Source organism: Exophiala xenobiotica, assembly GCF_000835505.1.
Source record: "Exophiala xenobiotica strain CBS 118157 unplaced genomic scaffold supercont1.4, whole genome shotgun sequence".
Lineage (NCBI taxonomy): Eukaryota > Fungi > Ascomycota > Eurotiomycetes > Chaetothyriales > Herpotrichiellaceae > Exophiala > Exophiala xenobiotica.
Genome location: NW_013562491.1, coordinates 3,768,438 through 3,789,027, shown reverse-complemented (window position 1 = coordinate 3,789,027; position 20,590 = coordinate 3,768,438). Strand labels below are relative to the sequence as shown.

The 20,590-nt window shown below is 52.5% G+C and overlaps 8 protein-coding genes across 8 annotated transcripts; 4 read left to right on the top strand and 4 right to left on the bottom strand.

Annotated features, from left to right (window-relative positions):
• Positions 1-46: 46 nt before the first annotated feature.
• PV05_07593 (uncharacterized protein) lies at positions 47-1,654 on the bottom strand. Its single transcript, XM_013460432.1, has one exon. It carries the CDS (start codon positions 1,425-1,427, stop codon positions 642-644), a length of 786 nt encoding a protein of 261 aa, XP_013315886.1. The 5' UTR covers positions 1,428-1,654; the 3' UTR covers positions 47-641.
• On the top strand, positions 66-548 carry PV05_07594 (uncharacterized protein; the record flags this gene model as incomplete). The annotated part of the gene is made up of 1 exon (XM_013460433.1): positions 66-548. One exon carries the CDS (start codon positions 66-68, stop codon positions 546-548), a length of 483 nt encoding a protein of 160 aa, XP_013315887.1.
• A 62-nt stretch (positions 1,655-1,716) lies between the features above and the next one.
• On the bottom strand, positions 1,717-3,687 carry PV05_07592 (uncharacterized protein). Its single transcript, XM_013460431.1, has 3 exons — positions 3,251-3,687; positions 2,764-3,201; positions 1,717-2,715 (listed from the first exon to the last, which is right to left on the bottom strand). The coding sequence occupies exons 1-3, from the start codon at positions 3,357-3,359 to the stop codon at positions 1,934-1,936; spliced, it is 1,329 nt and encodes a 442-aa protein (XP_013315885.1). The 5' UTR covers positions 3,360-3,687; the 3' UTR covers positions 1,717-1,933.
• A 4,551-nt stretch (positions 3,688-8,238) lies between these two features.
• PV05_07591 (uncharacterized protein) lies at positions 8,239-9,644 on the top strand. Its single transcript, XM_013460430.1, has one exon. It carries the CDS (start codon positions 8,473-8,475, stop codon positions 9,277-9,279), a length of 807 nt encoding a protein of 268 aa, XP_013315884.1. The 5' UTR covers positions 8,239-8,472; the 3' UTR covers positions 9,280-9,644.
• Positions 9,645-9,901: 257 nt separating this feature from the next.
• On the top strand, positions 9,902-10,731 carry PV05_07590 (uncharacterized protein). Its single transcript, XM_013460429.1, has one exon. It carries the CDS (start codon positions 10,262-10,264, stop codon positions 10,586-10,588), a length of 327 nt encoding a protein of 108 aa, XP_013315883.1. The 5' UTR covers positions 9,902-10,261; the 3' UTR covers positions 10,589-10,731.
• A 160-nt stretch (positions 10,732-10,891) lies between these two features.
• Positions 10,892-13,054, top strand: PV05_07589 (uncharacterized protein). The gene has a single exon (XM_013460428.1). The coding sequence runs from the start codon at positions 11,012-11,014 to the stop codon at positions 12,842-12,844; it is 1,833 nt and encodes a 610-aa protein (XP_013315882.1). The 5' UTR covers positions 10,892-11,011; the 3' UTR covers positions 12,845-13,054.
• Positions 13,055-13,282: 228 nt separating this feature from the next.
• Positions 13,283-14,522, bottom strand: PV05_07588 (uncharacterized protein). Its single transcript, XM_013460427.1, has one exon. It carries the CDS (start codon positions 14,146-14,148, stop codon positions 13,582-13,584), a length of 567 nt encoding a protein of 188 aa, XP_013315881.1. The 5' UTR covers positions 14,149-14,522; the 3' UTR covers positions 13,283-13,581.
• Positions 14,523-15,180: 658 nt separating this feature from the next.
• On the bottom strand, positions 15,181-20,182 carry PV05_07587 (uncharacterized protein). Its single transcript, XM_013460426.1, has 2 exons — positions 19,692-20,182; positions 15,181-19,631 (listed from the first exon to the last, which is right to left on the bottom strand). The coding sequence occupies exons 1-2, from the start codon at positions 19,886-19,888 to the stop codon at positions 15,713-15,715; spliced, it is 4,116 nt and encodes a 1,371-aa protein (XP_013315880.1). The 5' UTR covers positions 19,889-20,182; the 3' UTR covers positions 15,181-15,712.
• Between the last annotated feature and the right edge of the window lie 408 nt (positions 20,183-20,590).

Genomic DNA, 20,590 nt, shown 5'->3' with positions numbered 1-20,590 from the left:
GAACCAAGCACACTCTTTCCGAGGGGCAATCGGCTTTCGTCCTGCGCACGATCGAATTACTGTGCATGACGCTCTCTCCCAAAGATCGTTCTGCTTTTGTGGAGCCGGTCTTCAGTGCTTTGCTTCCTCACTTGTCCCAGGACTCGGTCTTGAATCAAGCACTCCTTGTTCGCATCCAAGATGGGTGCTCGAAATCCACGTTTTCCTCTGGCATTTCATTGCGGGAAGCAGCTATCAGGGCGAGTGAAAGTGCACCTCACTGGGACTTTCCTCCACACACTCGTGCCGTCGTCAATGGTGCCATGGATGAGTTGCTTGTCTTTGAAAAAGATGAAGCCGTAACAGACGTGGCGCACATCGAGATCCTCCGACTCGATGCTCTCCGATACCATGTTTCGGAGCCAGGGCCTCTTCTTCACTTGTCAATTCAAGGATATCCGACATCTGGCAACGAATTGGAGCACGTTATGCCGGCTCGCGGCGCAGAGATTCCACAAATGTTCAACGTGTTTCCTGGCATTCAGTATGATGAGCGGTATGAAGTATAATTGGGCTCGCGCGCTCTTGTAATGGGAAGAGCGTTTGATTACCCAGATGGAATCTTGATCAATTGCATGAAAAGCAGACTCCGTGACTTCCCACTACAGGCCCTTGAATCCATCTGGAATCATCAACGCGCCGACCTCACTCGTCCCTCTCTCGGTCGCGAGCAGATTATACGCGGCTGCCGCGTTCGGCGTATCCATGACATCGACCTTCATGCCCAGCTCCTCGCTCAAATACCGCCTCGTATCCTTGCTCAGCATCCAGAGCTTCCTGCCCGTGCCGATGAGCAACAAGTCTGGCTTCGGATAGATCAGGCCCAGTATTCCCAGAGTCCTCGGCTGTATCGTCAAAAGTCCACGCCGATCCAGCAAACTCCCGAACCCACCGCCTCCTGCGCCCGTAGAGCTTGCGATCGAGGCCGTGGCGGAACTGGTATCCCAGGGCGTCCACACAAAGACCTCGCCATCAAGCAGCAACATGCCCATGCCGCCGTGAGTCTGGATGCCGTTGTTCAAGTAGAAGCCGTCGTGCGTGCATGCGTCGATGGATGTGGCGGGGACGGCGGCGCCGGCGTTTGTGAGGATGTCCATGGCCGAGAAGTCGGTTTGGGTGTCTTCTTCTGAACGTGGACCCCGGTCGTGGGACTTTGGGGCGCGAGTGTTCAGGGTGGAGCGGGAGGGTGGGACGCCTGAAGGCGAGGGCGAGGGAGGAGTGGGCTGGGATCGAGAAGCATCGCGAGCTATGGACGTTGATAGAAGTCGGGTGAGAGGGAAGTCGAGAAGGTTTCGGCGGGCAGCGAGACAGACGTGTTGTCTTGACGAGGGCCCATAGTGAGCCGCAAGTCGCAGGGCGGAGAGGAGGTCTTTTGACGGAGGGTGCATCTTGATGTGGAAGTCGACGAATTACTCGCTCGAGCGAGGGTACATTCGCTGTGTAACGGATGATGTTTGTATGAAGTTGGTCGTTCGAGCCTTTTCACCGCCTGGCCGAGGTGCAGCTCTTCATACGGGCGTCTCTGCTTCGACTTGATGCTCCAGCTCTTACCTTGGGCTGCAAACCGCTAACTGTACGGCGATGCAACAGATAAGGGAAAGTAGACGGAAAGAAGGATGCTGTTGAGGTCGAATTGGAGAAAATGAAGTATATCACGATGACTTCATAATTTGGCCGAGGATTGGCTCTTGCAGACTACGAATAGCTTATTTCTTCAGCTCCATCACTTGCAGTAACATTCGGGTATATGCTCTCGTGATAACGGTCTGGAAATTCCATACGGTTCATTGATAGCGATATAATTCAAGATTCCTCGCCATGCAGGACCCAAAAAAGATTCAATGCAACCATTAGGACCGGTAAATGCCACTATGCTATCGAGATACTCATCAAATTACAAGACGCAAAGCCCAATAAGGGCAATAACAACAGCGAACAGACTTCCTCTCAGAACAGCCTCGCTGTTGCCGCCGAGCTGACCTGCTCCACTACCTGAACCACTGCCGTCACCCTGAACGAATCCAGTTGACGCACTACCAGTTGCGCTGGCAGAGCTGCTTCCTGAATCACTGCTACTACTGCTGTCGGTAGTGTTATCTCCACGCTGGCCGTTGTTGCCGGTGCCCCCACCACTCAACCCCGGCACAGTCTCAACGTCGCTTGTCTTCGCAGAGCCGCTGGCACTAGCAGAGGCGCTGGATCCGAGCGTCATGTTCAGACCAGTCGCCAGGAAAGATTTGAGCACGGTGTTCTCGTCGGTGATTTCAACAGTGCTGTTCGTCATGGTATCGTCGGTGAAGATATAAGACTTTGACCCATTGATATTGGCGTTACTGGGAGGATCGTAACATTGTACGCTGACCTCGTCGAATGTGGCATAGTAGTATCCGTTCTCCATATACTGAGAGTCCCATTGGACAAGACCACCAGCCCAGTCGATGGTACCTTTCCCGTTGGTCGACAGACCACCAGGCCAGAGTGACAGCTGCACTCGGCATGGTGTTTGGGGGTAGGAGTATCGGTTGGCAGTGGCGTTCCAGGTCGAATCTCGGTCGAGCGTGCGGACAACTTTGCCGTCGATCGACCAGGTGATGGTATCGTATTGCCAGTCGATTTCATACTCGTGCATGTTCGCGTGGACGTCAGACAAGCCGGTCGTATTACCGCCGTTGTTATCTATACAAATCAGCATGGACCCTAAGATCAGGCTCTTCAGAAACTTACAGTTTGTCACGCCCTGCGAGTAAAAGTTGGTTTGAGCACTTTCGAGTTCAACACCAACGAATTCGAAATCAATTTCGTCCTTGGAGTCACCCAGCAGAATGAACGCCGTCACAACACCGGCACCGGCAGACGTGCTGAACTTGGCCGACACTTTTCCATACCAAACGTAGGTTGTGCTCGCCAATAGTGTTCCAACAGTTCCTTCAGCCATGGTAAGTAGGACTGAGCCATCGTAAGATAATGGCGTGCCAGATGAAACCCAATCAGCCTTGCTTGCATCTCCCAAGTATTTTGTGTTCGATACAACACCATCGAGGTTGTCAAACTTGTAGGTTTTCGATTGACAAACAGGTGCAGGTACGCAGGCATCGAGGGAGAAGGAGTTGACGGGGTCACAACCTCCTAGACAGTAGGCGCCGACACCACATTGGCCGTACTCTGCCGCACCATTAGTTTTGTGGGAATCAAGGTCTCTCTCAGTACATACGTGAGCAGCAAGGGGTATCTTCCGGGCACTGAGTACCACCACCGCAGGTTGTCGCAGCAAACACTGCAGGTGCCAAAAAAGCCAGTAGAAGCCAGACGCGGCCAGCCATGTTCGTATGCGGTCGTCAATGAAAGGACGTCAAAACTCGAACGGAGGTGTTATGATGTATGACAAGATGGATTTGGTGGTACAGAGGAAGGATTCCAATGTGGGTAAGCGAGTGGGAGGAATTCAAGGATGGCCTGAGGGTTCGGGAAATTGCTGAACAAAGGCCACCTTCAGCGAAAGACGTGATTTGCGTATAGCGAGAGTGATGCGATGCTGACAAGGAACAAAGAAAAACAGCCGCAACGCTTGAAGAAAATAGCAGATTACAATTGAGATCGTGGATGAAATCGAGTGATGGATGTATGGAGTGAGTGAAAAAGCAGGAAAAGGCGCAGTTTGTCAGTTTGTTACTATCTGTGGACTGAGACTGTCGCTGTCAATTGACTGACGCGGCGCGTGAAACATCCAAGCCTCAAAACAGCTAGATTTTGGTCTTCTGGGCTCTTCTATTCGCTGTTCTTCCCCCAGATCTTTGGTGGCAATGGCACTCTTCTCAGGGGCCTTGTTAGCCACGGCTACGCGCACCCAGTGGGAACAAACAGGCGAATCGGAGAATATTGACGCCCAAAGCACGGTTCGGGGGCGAGATGGTGATCCAGCCGTTGCCGATGCCATATCCAGGGTGATGGCGCGGCAAGGCTCCATGCGCAATTGCTGCTCGTGTTTCTCTACAGTCATGCTTCTGCCGGAATATGCGAGGACGTTGAAGATCAAATACCTTGCCCGGTCCAACACTTCTAACTGGATGATGAGTCGACAATCTGACCTTCGTATCATAGAACGTTCCGAACGCAGGTAAGATCCTTAAGGCTACCACCCTAAGCGGATGAGGCCCCCTTCAGATCAATTGCCAACCCATACATGATGCTCGACATTCTCTGGCCTATTTTTTATGCTTGTGACTCGCGATTGTGGAATAGAGGGACAGCATGAGTTCGACGGAGCAGAAAACCCCCTTTGAAAAGGTAAGAATGTCCTGATGGCGCGTTAGGCTAGCATATTCTAGAGAAATGTATTTAGTTCGTCAAGGCGACAGATACTTAGCGTGGGCGCTGGTCCAGCTGGTTTGCTGCTCGCTCTCCTCCTTTCGCTGTACGGTATTCCTTCCTTCGTACTGGAAGCATGGGATAGACTGGACGAACGACTCCGCGCCTCGCAGTATGGCGTGCCAGCGACCAAGATCTTTCGCCAAGCAGGGATCCTTGACGACATCCGCGAGCAAAGCATTTCCAGCTTCCCCAGTATCAGCTGGCGACGAGTCAGCGATGACCACAGACTCACCGGGATCGACTTGTCCGTGGGTCAAAGACCATCCCGGCCGTATGACAATTCTGCCTCTCAACCAGATCGTTCGAATAATGTATAGACACTGCATGGAGAAGGCCGATGGCCTCGTAACGGTCAAATTCAACCACAGAGTCATCAATGTCGGTCAGCACGCAGACGTATCTTGAGTCGACGTCGAAGCAGAAGAAGGAGATGCCAAAGAAAGGAAGAGACTCGCCGCCGACTATGTTGTTGGGTGGGATGGAGCAACAAGTGCAGTAAGAAAAGCGCTGTTTGGGCGCGAATAACCAGGCCAAACCTTTGACTGTCGCTTGCTGGTGCAGAATGTACGTCGGCCCGTTACATATTCGCCCAACTGATGCCAAAGATAGGTCTGGTACGACGGGTTCGAGAAGCACGGTTGGGACGGAGGCAATTATATGATTGACCCCGATTTCTGGGGCCTGATCGTGAAACGAAGTAAAAACGGTCTCTCTGGCGTGTGACACACGGCGACAAAGGCAGTCTCTCAGACGACGAGTATCCGACCCGACGACAAGTGGCGTTCAAGAAATTGTTGCCTGGTCATCCCGACCCCGATGAGTACAGAATCGAGGCTACCAACCAATTCCGCATACATAACCGTTGCGTGGTGAAAATGAGGGTCGGACGAATTCTCCTGGCTGCTGATGCTGTGCATGTGTGCACCCCGTTCGGGGGCTATGGTTGTATGACTGCAGTCCTGGACGTCGGCGCGCTTGCAGACTGTCTCTCCGGCATATACGAGAGGAGGGCAGATGACACCATCCTGGACCTGTAAGCCGAAATAAGGAGGGAGACGTCTCTGAAGTATGTCGATGCGAGGTCCATGAAAAACATGAACCGGATCGCGAAATCAGACCCAGCCACTGTCCTGGGGACCGACAAGTCCCTGCAAATCTTAAAGGGCTTGGAGAGTGACACCAACGGCACCAGGCATTCCTGCTGGTAAGTTACACAGCAGCTGTTGTGGCATCTGGACGTTCTGAGCTTTTTCTAGAAAACATCCAGCATCGAGCATGACTTCACTCGGTATTACAAGCAGTAGCATGCGCTTCCCTGCTCATTCAGCTGTATTTTCGTGGTCGTTGCCATGGTCCGCCTCAGGGGCATGAGGCAGACGCGGATCATGGTTACCTTCCACGCGAAGATCTGGAAAGGCAATACGGGTCGTTCGTGAGCTCGAGTGGGTGGCATAGCAGAAACAATGCGACCCAATTTACACGTTCTCTAGATGTCTGAGAAGCCGATGAATAGGTTTTATCAAAGGTGCGTGTTCCAGTCCTCTCGTTTCAACGGCGGGTTTTGCAGAGGATTTGGACCAGACAGATTAATAGTCCGCTGTGGGAATCAGATTACTCCCTGGGTTTCCAGAGACTCTGATAGGAAGCTTCATAATCGGGACTTTTGCAAACTGCTTGAGGTTGAAAATCGATGAAGTGTGATGTTCCTTTCTTTGACCCTGGTGTGGACGTGTTAGATTCCCACGATTCGACTTCCAAGGGATACAACAATCCTAGAGGATGACGGCTGAACCTCCGAGCAATTGATAGAATATTGTCGTGAAGTCATCGTTTATACGGCGTGGGCACTGAAGTATCCGACGCCCTACATGACGATATGGACTTTCAAAAATCAACGTCCCAAGACTTCTACAGCGTCGACGGTATTCCGAGATTATCATGCATTCCTTGAATCCTAGAAGGCACATCATTGCATAGTCAACATCATTCATCGGACCGTCAGTGTTAGATTGACGGGATTCTGTTCAACGCGCTGGATGCTGTAATGCGAGCTTTAACGAAATGCCACTCGGCATGCCAATTCAGCCAATATGCGCCGACAATGTAAGCATTTGGCCATGAGTCACCGCTAGGGGTTCAGCAATCACAGATGCGGGTAAAACGAACCTGTTTTGAGATGAGACCAAGAATGCCAGGGCGGCTTCAGCTTCGTATTCTGGTGAGAGGCTGACTGCCTTCAACTGCTACACCAGGGCACTTTGACTCCTCGAGCTCATTGTCAACATTGTCAAGCTTGTGGGCGGGGCCAATTCAGGGTTGGCATTCCAGACTGTCGGTCACTGGTTTCCACGTGCCAAATGCTCCTTCGTGTACTCCGCAACCTCGTGTGGAGTGGTCAATCGAGGTCCAGACTTGAGAGTCCGCGAAACGCAGTTGCGCTTTGCTGCAAGCATCAGGAAATGCAGGCTAAGAAGGCTCAACCCTGCGACATCGTTCAAGCCAAGCACCCCCTCTGCAGCTGAATACATTGGCCAAGGACCCAAGATTAATAGGCGACCAAGAGGCTTGGCAGTCGGTTTGTAATGCGCTCTTCTGAGAAAAAGAGATGCATGACGCTTTGAAGTGGTATAGGAGGATCCGAGTTGGGCGCGAACTAGACAGTAGACTCCCCTGACCGAATTGTTGTTACTCCGTAGTCGTTCCAACAACACCTTATCAGAAGAGTTCCCGCGGTATCTTAGCATCCTGTGATTATCGGAAGGTCGGCAACATCCTGGAAGTCCCGCACCAAAGGTACTCCATAGTCAGCAACCATATGCTTAGCTTTTGCTTCGAAACCCCCCAAAGCAACGGTGACACAACAGTCAGCAGGTTGACAAGCAAACCGTGATGTTCCTTGTGCAAGATTAACCCTGACCACTGCTGACACAGGTGACAGACATTGTCAAAATCAAGGGCTCATTCAAGTGGTCGTGCCAAGCACGGACAACCACTGCCGATCATGATTTCGCCCCAAAATACGCCTTGTACGATGGGAAAAGTCTTTGCGGAGACCGATCGGATGCCTCCTTTTCTGTGGAAGATGGCGACTGGCGGCCTAAGGAGGATCTTTGAAGCAGTGCTCGGGAGTCGAAAGGAGATGCACAATATGTCCATGAATCGTCCCAAGGGGAAGGGGGGTTTCCATTGACAAACTTCTGTTCAGAGCTGTCTTGTCATTGGCCGACTGTGTCCTCAACCCCGTGGTGGTTTTCAGTCTTCTGCAGGTTCTGTGAGGTGCATTTCAGTGGCGCTAGCACTAATCAGAGCCTAAATTGGACATTACCTCCACAACGTCAAGTTGCTCGCCGGTCTGTGGCTGGTGTAGCAATCATTTTCCACTCTGGAGAACCTGTTTCATGATAACGTTGCCCGAAAGGCTAAGCAGCTTAGCCTGTGTCACCTGTACCGGCGCACATTCCAGCGCTGGAGATAATTCGAGAACAGAGGCTCAGATCGTTCGTTGCAGCCTGTGTGACATCTGAGCCCGTTGGCGCATGTCGTAAAGGGACAGCGGTGAGATTCTCGCTCCTGCGGTGAAGTCGGAAATTATGTGCTTGTATCCTTGAACTCTGCTGGTAGCCTAGTTCTGTGATCAGCGAGCATGATCGTTTGAATCTCCACAAAGGCGGTTAGGATTTCTGACATCTTGCTTGATGAAGTTTAACTCGCATCGTCCAAGCTCGCCCAAGGTGGATCTTTCTGGGAGATGGGCTATCATCAGGGTTGTTGCAGCTTCCTGACCCATGTCGCGCTTGGGGCTGGCACGGCTGGCTGGGTCTATTGGTGAATGCCTGAGGTGCTCGATTTGTCTCCCTAGCAAGCTGGACAAGACGCGGTTTCGAAAAAGAGATAAGGTTGCCTGTCCCCCTCCTTCTTCGCGATGCTTGTCGAACACCGTCGTCTGTCTGCCAACGTCAATCGCACGAAGCCCAGCTGTCAACAGGATCCTGTTTCGACATAACCATTGCTCGACCTCAGGCCACTCACGTTCATTCCTCGACAACCTCCCCTCCATAATCCATCATGGGCCAGACAGCATCTCAACCTGCAGCCGACCGATCCCTGCAGGTCATCGGAGCTGGGCTTTCGAGAACAGGAACAACATCCTTTGGCGCCGCCTGCTCATACCTCCTCGATGGCCCTTGCTACCATGGCGGCACCCAAATGCTCAACTCTCCAGAATCACATATTAAGCGCTGGATCGATATCATCAAACATACACCGGTGAAGAGTGAGGCCGACCGAAAAGCACTCAATGAAGGTGTAAAGGAGATGCTCGACGGTTATGTCGCTTGTACCGATCTGCCTTCCAACGCTTTCGTCGAGGAGTTGATGGAGATATACCCAGACGCCAAGGTCATCTGCACGGTCCGAGATCCTGAGAAGTGGTGGGCCAGTTTGGCACCAATTGTTGAGAAAGGAAACCTCACAGTCTTGTCCTGGATCCTGGCACCTCTTCCAACCCTGCGCATGTTCCGAACCTACCATGACGCCTTGGATGAGGGTCGTGTCGGCGAATTATACTTCCGTGAAGGCGAACCACAAAGACCAACCCGAGCCATGTGGGATCGACATGTCGAGCACCTTAAGAAGATCGTCCCCAAAGAGAAGTTGTTCTTCTATGACGTCCGTGATGGTTGGGAGCCATTGTGCGCTATCCTGGGTGTTCCGGTCCCCAAGGGTGTTCCTTTCCCCAAGTTGAACGATGCTCAGGCAATGGAGAGTTTCATGAAAGCAAGCATGATGAAGGGGTTGATGGCCTGGGCTGGTATCTTCATGACTGTCGGTGTTGCCGGGTTCTCCGCTGCCAAGTACGGCAAGCTCATCTAAGCATGTCTTTTTCGAACCAGTTTCTACTGACTGTTGTGGTGTTGGATATGCTTGCTTTGGTTTGGGTCGGGCGTTTGGTGCCTCACCGGACAGAAGATGCTGGTGGGTCGACTGGAATTTCAAGGTGAACAGCTTGTCGGCAATGGTGTCCAAGGCGTTATGAATCATGAGGTTGAGGATGGGTTATAAATCTTCTGATGTCGTCGGTATTGGGATAATGATTGAAAAACTTGAGACTGCATTCACATGAACCGGTGAAATGGCAAGCATTCGTCAGGGACTTGACTTCTTGTGGTCGGATAGATCTGAAAGACTTAGGACTGGCTAGAGCATTCTAATATGAAGATGATGAGACGTTCCGAACATCGGGGTGCAGAGAAGCACGTCAGCGTCTAATTTCGTGGCAAGGAATCCCGCACATTGCTTGTTGATCCCTCATGCGTGCGCTTATGTAGGCCAGACCATGTCGTCCGTTGCGAGAATTCATCGATAGGTCAGGGGTCAGCCCGGTGCCGCAAAACCTACCAAAGAGGAGATCGACTCATCTGCAGAGGGACTGCGAGCATATAAAAACAATGAAGTCGCCAGTGGGATTTCGCTTAATTGCATTGCGTTTGTTCCCCTATAATGGCGCAATTTGGTGCCAATATGGCATCAGGCTGGCACTGTGATATGCCCAGCTCGCACACCAAATCCGCCGTCAGAAAACGGGAGATTCGTATCGGTTTGACGAGAGACGGAAAGTGAGAGTCCCTATTCGCTGAAGTGACTCACATATTCAGCCTCATGACATATCTCGAAAGCGAAGCGGGTAGTGGCGCTTTTCAGCTGCCTCTCCTACCTATCAAGTCCAGCCTCATGACGGAACTTGAGTTTGGAAACATCAAGCCTGGTAGCTGTGTCTTGACTCTGGAATCATTCTGATGCGTAATGCGATGAGAGACTCAGACGGCACTCAGGCGCTCCGTGAAACGAGTCAAAGATGCACCAAGATGGACCAAGATGGACTGATGTCGGTCTCCAGCGGCAGAATGATCGCTCAGTACCGTCAGACCAGGCATTGATCAAGGCCGGCGAGCTTCGTATACGCTGGAAAGGGGTTGACGTGAGTTGCCGCGAATGGTCAGTCCTGCAAGGGAACACGGCTCGGACACACGAGGCCATTCAAGGTTGCTCTGTGACATTATATCGTCAAGAATTGCCTCAGGCTGTACAGAGTCGTCACACAGTATGGTTTCCCAGTATGGAGGGGAATGCCATCAGATCCAGGATAAGAGGAAGAAAGGAGATTAACGTTGCTGAAAGATGAACGGGCATGGAGTAAAATGAGAGTGCAGGCAAGCAGAGTCGTGGTGCAATGATTCATACGCAGCGTTCCGCTTCTTGCGACCTCACCGTTGCACTTCTTGATCGACTAATGCGGGTCAAATCCAAGATCATACCAGATTGATGGAGGCTTCGTGTACTGTGTACTGCACTCTGTAGAATACATTGAGTTAAATAGGTACAAGTACTCCGTACCTGACTTTGCTTCTCGAGAGAGATTCGGATATCAATTCCACCAGATTGGTCGCCAAGACTTCCCTCCCTGCTGCTCCTCATCCTTCAGGTTGTTGGAACGCAGCCTGTGAAACATCTTCGACTCCGAGTCCGCACCATCTCATCCTTCCATCCCTATCCTTCTACGACGATGCTACAATCCATCCGCATCTCTCGACGCTGAGATCCGACGATGACGCGCTCCGAAGAGCCCCTCCTGGCGCGCCCGACGTCGCCCAACTCCTCGAACGAAGAAAACATCGAAGAGGAAGACGCCCTGCTCACCGGGCAATCCACTCACAGAGGCCCCAACAAATTCGCACGATGGCGTGAGATAGGAATCTTCGTATGGGCCCTCATTGCCACCGTGGCTGTCATTATCCTTGCCGTGGTCTATCAACATGAATCATCCATCCAACGGCACAGAACAGGAGGATGGGGCTCTGATGGCCGACCAACGGGCAAACGCAACATGATATTCATGGTATCTGACGGAATGGGCCCTACATCCCTTGCTATGACACGGAACTTCAGACAACATGCAAGCGGCCTTCCAATCGATGAAGTCCTCGTCCTGGACAGACACCACATCGGCTCATCACGCACACGCAGCACAAGCAGTCTGATCACCGACTCCGCCGCCGGTGCCACCGCTTTCTCCTGCGGCTTCAAGAGCTACAACGGTGCCATCTCCGTCCTCCCAGACCACACACCCTGCGGCACCGTCCTCGAAGCGGCAAAAAGGGCAGGCTACATGACCGGCCTCGTTGTGACCACACGCATCACCGATGCCACACCCGCTTGTTTCGCAGCACACGCCAACCGCCGCGAATACGAAGACTTGATCGCCGAGCAAATGATCGGGAACTACCCGCTCGGTCGTGTCGTCGACATTATGATAGGCGGCGGGCGTTGCCACTTCCTTCCCAACACGACCGAGGGTTCATGCCGCGGGGACGGTACAGATGTGGTCGCCATGGCCAAGGACAAGTTCGATTTTTCGTACATCGACAACAAAAAGGATTTTGACAACCTTGACGCCCGAGGTGGTGTTAAACTCCCCCTCCTCGCTCTCCTCGCGAATACCGATATCCCCTACGAGATTGACCGCGTGCATGTGTCGGACACTTATCCCAGCGAGGCCGAAATGGCGGAAGTCGCCCTTAAAGCCCTCTCCGCCGCGACAAAGGAGTCGGACAAGGGCTTTTTCCTTATGATCGAAGGCTCGCGAATCGACCATGCCGGACACGGTAACGATCCGGCCGCGCAGGTTCATGAAGTCTTGGCTCACGACAAGGCCTTTGCCGCCGTGCTGAAGTTCCTCGAGGAAGACAACACAGAGGGCGTGCTCGTCTCGACTTCAGACCACGAGACAGGAGGTCTTGCAGCTGCTCGGCAACTTCACGAGACGTACCCGATGTACAGGTGGTATCCTGAAGTTCTAGCAAATGCAAGCCACTCAGGCGAGTACCTTTCTGCTCAGTGGCACAAGTTTCTCGATTCGTCGTCCACTTTGTCCCAGAAGGACAAGCAAGACAAGCTCGCCGACCTGCTCACTTCCGGCCTTGGGGTTGTCGATTACACACAAGAAGAAATCGACGCCATCATCAACGCCAAACCAATCTGGCCGCCGTCCTACCTGTTCGCCGATATGGTCTCGCGCCGTGCACAAATAGGCTGGTCCACGCACGGCCACAGCGCGGTGGATGTCAACATATACGCTTCACATCCCGACCACGCCCCTGGACTGGTCGGCAACCACGAGAATACCAGGGTGGGCGAGTTCATTGCCGAATACCTCGACCTGGATCTCGAGCCGATCACAGAGGAGTTGAAGTCCAAAGGCGTCAAGACCTCGGGTGGTGAACAGGGAGACCAGGAGTGGGGAGAATGGATGGGTCCACATGGCCTGCCTATCAATGAGAACGGCTTGCTCGTCCACATTGACGAGTACCATGGCGATTTCAAGCACAGAAAACGGGAAGCCGAGTTTGGTGTCGACTGTGGGTGTGGAATGAGGCATTGATTACTAGTAGATAAGATTTGTTTCTGAAATCAGCGTGCATGGCGTTGGACGTCTTGGATGGACGGAATATGGAACTTGACTTGATGTTTCGGTGCTGGTGCAAGGACCAGGGCACATATTTGGAAGTGGTCGCTAAGTCCACATATGAGACTCGTAGATTCGTTGTAGCTGCATGACATGAAATGGTAGACTGAAACGATATGCTCGCAGCGCAGTCCGTCTTCTCAAATTGGTCCGTCATTGGTTTGAGGTTTCGATGGTCGTTTCCTCTACCAAGTCTTTCCAATTAGCAGGAAAAGATACTGTCGGTAATGGTAGATGCGCAAGGCGTCTTTTTTGAGGCCTGGTCGTTGGAGCACTTGGCTAAAGCTTGGAGCAAGGACCACAACCTAAGTATTACTTCCACCGTCTTCTACCACGGGCTTACTATTCTTGAAATGGGAATGAGAAAAGTATTGTTGATATTTTTGGGTCCTCCTGCCTTGGACTAGTTATACTGCCATAGTTATGCTGCTACTTGCACAAACATCCCTTTTGTTGGTCCTCTGTATGTCCATCATCTCCATGGTTTTTGACAATGCAGGTGCTGTGCTGACTCGAAAGAAATTCGTCCATTACATTACTAGTAGCATAGCTTTATGTGATACTTCGAAACCCTCTCGCAGTTGGTGATGCATGCATGGTACTTTTCTCAAACCTTCGTTCGCAGATGGCGTGATCATTATGGATCAATCCTTTCATGCCCGGAGCTTGCTTTTAGCCTGAGCTGCAGGAGAAACGCAAGTGCCGCCAATATCGATGACCCATGCGGCAGAGTTGAACTCGGTGAACAATTGACCCAGCTGCCACCCGCTGGGGCCGACAGCATTGCAATCAGATCCGGACTGGACTGCATGCAGGATGGAGATACCCTTGGCTTCGTCGATTTGCGCTCCCACCGTGGCAACCCATCTGACGGCGATGACACCGTCACATGTCACTGCGTCGAGGTTGAGGATGGTGAGGCCGATGGGTGGTTGAGCACCTTGGCCAGCGATGTAGGCTTGAGGAGAGGGGAAGGTGACCGATCCCAGAGGGATGCCGGCGATGAAGTTGATCGAGTCGGAGTAATCGGTGAATGAAGGAGCCAGGAGGTTTTGCATGTTGGCAGTGTCGGTAGGGGTGGTCAAGGTTGCAACCCAGTCGTTGACAAGCTCTTGAGCAGTGCTGTAAGGAATGCATTTGTCACCACGCTTGCCAACGGATGGGAGAGCAGAGGCCAGGCCCAGAAGGCTGACGGGAGCGATGATGCTAGAGAAACGCATCTTTTCTGGGTTGGTTGGTTCTGAAAGAGAGACTCTGGGTATGATTAGGGTAGAAGTATTGTGCCTATGAGTGTGGCGGTGCTTGTTGAGACAATATAGCAATGAGAGGCTGTGGGAAGTAGCGACTGAAGACCGTGGGAGGACTGACCTGACGGGATGAAGGGGAACAGACCCAGCTTTATGGATCTACGACACCTGCCCATGTCCCGGAGAGCTTGCCCATAACCATGTATGGAGTATACGAGAGATCTAAAAATGCAGCTCCCCTACCTTGATTCTCCGGCGCCCAGCCTGCATTCTACTTGTACATGCATTGCGGTGCTAAGGCTGGTGAAGGCTGGTCCGATGGCGTGTTTTTCTAGCTTCAGCTTGGCTGGGGTTGAGCCATAGCCGGATCTTAGCAAGCCAATTGACCTAGATCAAGGACGACATTCCTGGTCAGATGCAGGAACCCCATCCTCATTAGGTCTGATGTGAGAGCTTGCGATTGCTCAAAGGTCAGAATCACTCAGAGAGTCCCCGAATCTCAGTCCGGAATGTCGATGTGGGCTTGTGAATGGTAGTCCTAAACATTGAGGCCAGGATTATAGCTCGTAAGCGTTGCTGTCCTGGGGGTAGTCCAAAGGTGTAATTGGGTCTGTTGTCAGGTTTGGACCCACGATTCCACGATCAAAGGCTTAGCTGCGTGTGAAAGTCTAGATGGTGGGTGGCTGCCAGTAGAGTAGCGCTTGTTGAAGGGTGGCAGAGACGATTGATGGACCGGTGATTGGGCTGAAACAGGTTACCGACATGGTGTTGCTGCAGCAATGATTGGACACAAGTACAAGTAGTCTCCGTCCTGCATGTGGCAATATTTAGGTATACACCAACCCGATCTCCAGTGTTGCCCGGATGTGCCTGATCGGATCTGTCTTTGCGGTGATTGAGGTTACATGACAACATGCTACTGAACGAGTAACTTTGTCGCCAACGAGGTGATGGTGATGGTGATGGTGCTGTCGAGGACTCGAGGCCTCCCAGATACAACACCAAGGAAGATCCAGGGAGGTCTGCTCTGTAAGGCGAAGTAACGGGGCAGAACCTGACCACACACAGACTCGAATATGGGGAGGCTTGGCGGTCAGCGGGGTGATTTTGACACCATCGAGTCCACCAACTGGCCTCGCCCGGTGACCTCCACGACCATCCCAAAATGTACGGAAGTAGGACTCTCTCAACTACTGCACCCAAGGTCCCATGGCTTTCAGCACTGCACTGCCGCACAATTACGGACCTCAAGCACCCACTGAGCTTCATCAGCTTGTGCTTGGACCAAGCAAGAACACAGAAACAAGGCTTTTCTATCCGGGGACCTTCCGACGTACTCCAGCCCGTTCTCGTTTAGGTCTCAAAAACTGACCGTTCATCGGCCTGGGCAGGACACCTTTGCAAAAATGGTGGCATCACCACTTGCGATACAAGACTCTGGGGAGCTGAGCTGAGTGGTTCCGAGTGGTGTCAAGTCAAAGGCCGACTCAAAAACATCAGCTCGTTTGAGCGGATATGGAGTACAATCACTCCAGGACTAGTAGTGAGACTGGCCGCTTTCTTCCCCCGGCGTGACTAATCGTACAGACTTGCGTGAGCTGCCCAAACCAGACAGACGGCCTCGACTACTTTCACGCCTACCGGTGAAACTCCGTTCATCACTGCTCTGGGTGGCCCGTTCGCCATCCAAGCTGGAACGGAGTGTAGCTCGTGCTTTGTCAACAGCCAGGCTAGCTGTAGCTCGTACAGGATCACGCTTGGTAGATATTCGTCCTGAGCTGGACCCACGTATCAGCTTGGCTTCCTCTTCCTGTTTGGTTTGTTGTTCAGTGCGAAGTTGCCTGGTCATACCAGGACCGCAATCGCAGCCACAGCCTTGACTTGGGCACGTGCCCTCGCTGAGAGGCTGAGTGAACCATTCCGTCATACATAGGACATGTCCGGAATGGCCACATGCTTGACAGAAGGACCACATATTGCAGCCATGGTCCCAGCTACGCATACCGTTCACGGGTGGCTTTGGATCGCCGTCAGCCCTGTGTTTCGGCGATAGGCAGATCGGACACACAGATCTGACCAGCTGACATCGCTCACATGCGCTCTTACCGAGGGCCATTGGGCCTTGGCAATGGCGGCAGACAATGGACAAGCTCCTAGGATCTCCATCCGTAAGACTGCCAGCGGCTTGTTTGCTTGCCTGCGGACTCCTGTATAGCCTGGGATATTCCAGCTCCACTGACTGCTTTCTCAAAAGGGCCGCTGACTCAAAAAGCCCCATCTGATTCAAGAAGGATAAATGGCCTTCCAAAATAGCCTCAATAATCCTATGCCCGAGCTGTGGTGTCATCAGCCTATCTGCGAGGCGCTCCGCTACCGACTGGTTGGCACTCGGTAGATTCCGAAAGCTCGGGTGAAAGAAGTACGGGTGTACATGCATCAGAAGATGAGCTGCAAATTGTCCGTGGCCAATCCCGTTATCCAGGTCGAAAGAAACACATTGGCAGATCAAGGGTAGAGCTGACCAGGCAAAAGGAAGTTTAGGTTCGTAGCGGGATAAGTCGATGGGCCGAAAATCTTGATAAAGATATGTTTCACAGTCCAGCTCGATCATTGAAATAGTACTGTAGACCGCATTTTGTCTTTGAGCATCTTTGGCGGCCGCAGCATCTGTCTCGGTCACCCGTATCGGATTTGAAGTGTGTATTCGTGGTTTGCCGAGCGACAAGCCCTCAAAATGGAAAATATCTGGAGACGAGGAAACTGTCGTGGCGAAATGGGAAGGTGGCATCTGACCATGCTGCTCATGCTTTGCATGCCAAGTTGATTTGTCTGTTTCTGCATGGATCTGAAGTGGTACATCGCGCTGACCGGACTTCGTCTGCAGTAGTGTCTCAATGCCAGAATCTCGGCTTTCCCACCCTTCAGATCGGTCGCTTGGTCCTTGTTTCAGAGTAGGCCGTTTCGTTTTATTGATCTCGCCAGAAGAATCTTCAGAGTCCTCCTCGAGCTCAAAACCCCTATCTGGATCATAGCTCGTCGTGCCTCCTCGCGGCGAGTCGAATGATTGTCCTAGCGATCGTGCCTTGTGCGAGCTATCTGTTGACGCCGAGAACATGGCAAAGCTCTCTCCAGATTCATTCCTGGTTTCTGTAGCAGGCATGTGGACCGAATCTTCCAGTGAGAATACAGGCCTGGCTTGTATTCGATAATCTTTCAACGCTGCCCGTCGTTGTTCCTGCGTCTGCGACTGAAGCGGTCGAGCTCTTGTGCCCGACAAATCTACAGGTGATCGTTTTGTTGCGTGTTTGGGAGACTTCGACGGAGCCATGGAGTCACTGGTAGGCTGCTCCTTGGTAGCTTGTCTGGGTCTCACTGTTTCGGGTGAGGACGAAGCAGATCTCGTAACTCGTTCCGGACTTTCGATCAGAGCACGAGCAGCGGCAGCGGCAGTCGAATGTGAAGTCAAAATCGATGGCGGGAGTGGCGCAATCTCATCAATACTATCGTCACTGCTCGTTTGGCTCCATCTCTTGCCACTCGAAGGAGGCGTATCGGGCAATGGCTTGGCAAGAGGAGTGGTCATATTGGAAGTACTGTCCATATCGCCTCCTGAGTTCTTGCGGTCCGATGCCACAACTCCCCTAAACAAGCTGCTCATGAGATTCCGTGACTTGTGATCACCCTTTCGACTGGGAAGTCCGGCCAACGGAGAAAGGCCAGGTCTGCTGGCCCCTGCCCGAAAGTTTTCTAGGTTCTGTCGTCGTGTTGCAGCATCAGCTCTTCGCCTGGCACGGTTACCATCAGCCCAATCCTTGAGCTCGGGAATAATGACTGCCGCCAGGATTCTCCAAGATTGTGCCATGCGATGCATAGACACCATATCACAAGCTGCCGCGTTCTGATTGAAAGCATCCTCCAGACGATGAAGGATTGTGTCTGGATATCGCTTTCTCTCGTCTCCTGTAGCTGGAGTTGCATAGTTGGAGGCTAGGTACTCGAGGACCTTTGGCTCTGCAGCCAATCCAGGGATATAGCCTGCGGCACCCACTTGTTCGTTAGTGAAGAGATCTTGACGGTCAATAACGGTTCGATCCAGAGAAAGAATGTTCGGCTTATCGTCCACGGAAGGAGGGCTATTTGCCTGCGATCGATTGGATTTTGACGACACGGGGCCTCTGTCATGCCGTCGAAAGCTAGTCCCAATGGTAGTCTCGAGTCCTCCCTCGTCATCTGTAAAACTTCCACTAATCGCACCATCTTCAACACCGCTAAGCTTGTCTTGGGGAATGCTCAAGAAACCCAAGGCGGCATCATCTTGACTCGGTCCTCGTCGAATTTCCCTATCCTCAGTGAACGTGTAATATTCCCCATCTGGCATGAACGATGAAGCACAGGGCGACAGTTGGTTATACAGAGGAGTGGCATGCTTCACGTCCCATTGGGTGAAAACTCCATCATCCGCAACGGTCCAAAGCAAGTCTTTGTCCGCCCACAAAAGATCATTGGCGGGCGTGCTGTATCTGTCAAGTTCTCGAAAAGGCAGGAGTGGCCGTCTGAGATCCCAAATGTGAAGTCTTGGATCATCATGATAGTAGGATACTGCCACCTGAGTGCTTTGCCATTGGTTGGAGGAAGATTCTGTCGCCCGACATATCGGTCTCCACCTGATGTTTCTGATGGCATGAGGCGCGCGAAACTGCAACACCGGCTTCTGTCGTCTGTTGTCACTCTGGAAATCCCAGACCCGGACGAACTTGTCAAATCCTCCTGAAATCACGTGACGACCGTCTGGATGCCAGTCGAGAGAATAGCATGCCTTTTCATGGCCACTGATACTCAGTTTTGGTCCCGAAGGAGAACGCGCGTCCCATTTTTGAACGACCCCTCCATCAGCGCAGACGGCAAAATCAAACGGTTCCAGTGGTGACCAACGAACGTCTCGCACAGCACTGCGCACATCAAATCGTTGTCGTGATTTCTCTGGTTTTGGCTCTCGCATATCCCATAGTCTTACGGACTTGTCCTGAGAGGCTGACAGTAAAAGATACCCAGCGAAGGGATCAAAGTCCAGCTTGTTGATCTGCCCGGTATGTTCATGGAGCCAGGCGAGCTCAATCCTTGGACCAGGAGCCTTCAGGTCGTACAAAGCGATGCGGCCATTTGTAGCGGCTGTTGCTACAATATGCGCCCAACTACCCGTAGACCACCTCACGTCTCTTGCTGGTAGATATTCCCTGCGCTTGGCAGCCCCGTCCAGCTGGGGCGACGTATGGGTCGAGGCATAGGAGTTAATGGACGCCCGAAGATTCAAGTCCTCGGTAACTTTGCCCTCGTGGACGTGAACTGTTTTCAGGATCTCTTTTCCAGCGAGGATGGCGTGGGTTCCGGATTGGTTGATGTCGAGCGAGGCAATCGGTATACCAGTGCGGTGTGTGGCCGTCTGGGAAGGTAGGGAACTGAATGCCTCGTTAGTCAACCGCAGCCACCAACTGACAAAGAGTCTCGGAGGTTCATACCTGTATGCGTGGATGCCAGTGATTTGACGCAACCCGCGTTCACCGTCGCCTTGTGCTGGGCCGCCATGTGACTTTGAACCAATGTGTTTCCCCCACGGTGCTATGATTCTCTGCAATGGGCCTAGTCGACTGGGAGGTAATGGTGGCGCGGGTGGAGGAAGGAGACTCGGATTGTCAGCAGGGAGATGATCAGACATGATGCTGCTTCCGGCATCAAGGAAATGCACTCAGATGCCGGCTATCACTGACGAGGAGGCTAGTGGTCGGTGCGGAAGGGCGGCCGCTGAGGATGGACTTGCTGGGTTCATGGCTGGCGGGAAAGGCCATCATTGGAACGCAGGCAAGCGAGAGCGTCGAGACTTATGCACAGGAGTTGCAGCGTTTGGGGAAATGCAAGTGTCAGATGTCGTCAAAGCATAATCGTGCAGATTGGTAGAAACGAAGCGATGAGTTGGGCGAGAGTTGAGGTTGCTTGAGTGGTTGCAAGGCTGCGGCGGAGAAGGCAGGGCTGCGAAGGATGCAGTGTCTAGCTCCCCCGGATGCGAATTTGTCGCCTAGCAGGGGTCTTCGGGCATGAAGCCCTCTGCGTGAGCTGCGATTCGCAAGCCGAGCAGGACAGCGAGACAACAGACTTGATCTCATTTATTTCCTCAGCGCGGCGGTGAGGGAAAGTCTCTTCGCCTTCGTCTTCGTCTATTCAACTTGCATCGACCTCTTCCATCCATCCATCCATTGACAATCCAAGTCGACTATTCGACTATTTCCCGTCATGCCATCAAAAGTCCAGCATCATGTCATCTGCATTGTCTCCCGCCATCATGCTGCTGCCGCTGCGGGTGTCCTGGCGAGAATTGACCTCATCTCCTCATGCCTCCTCGTACCGACCACCATCAGAGTTC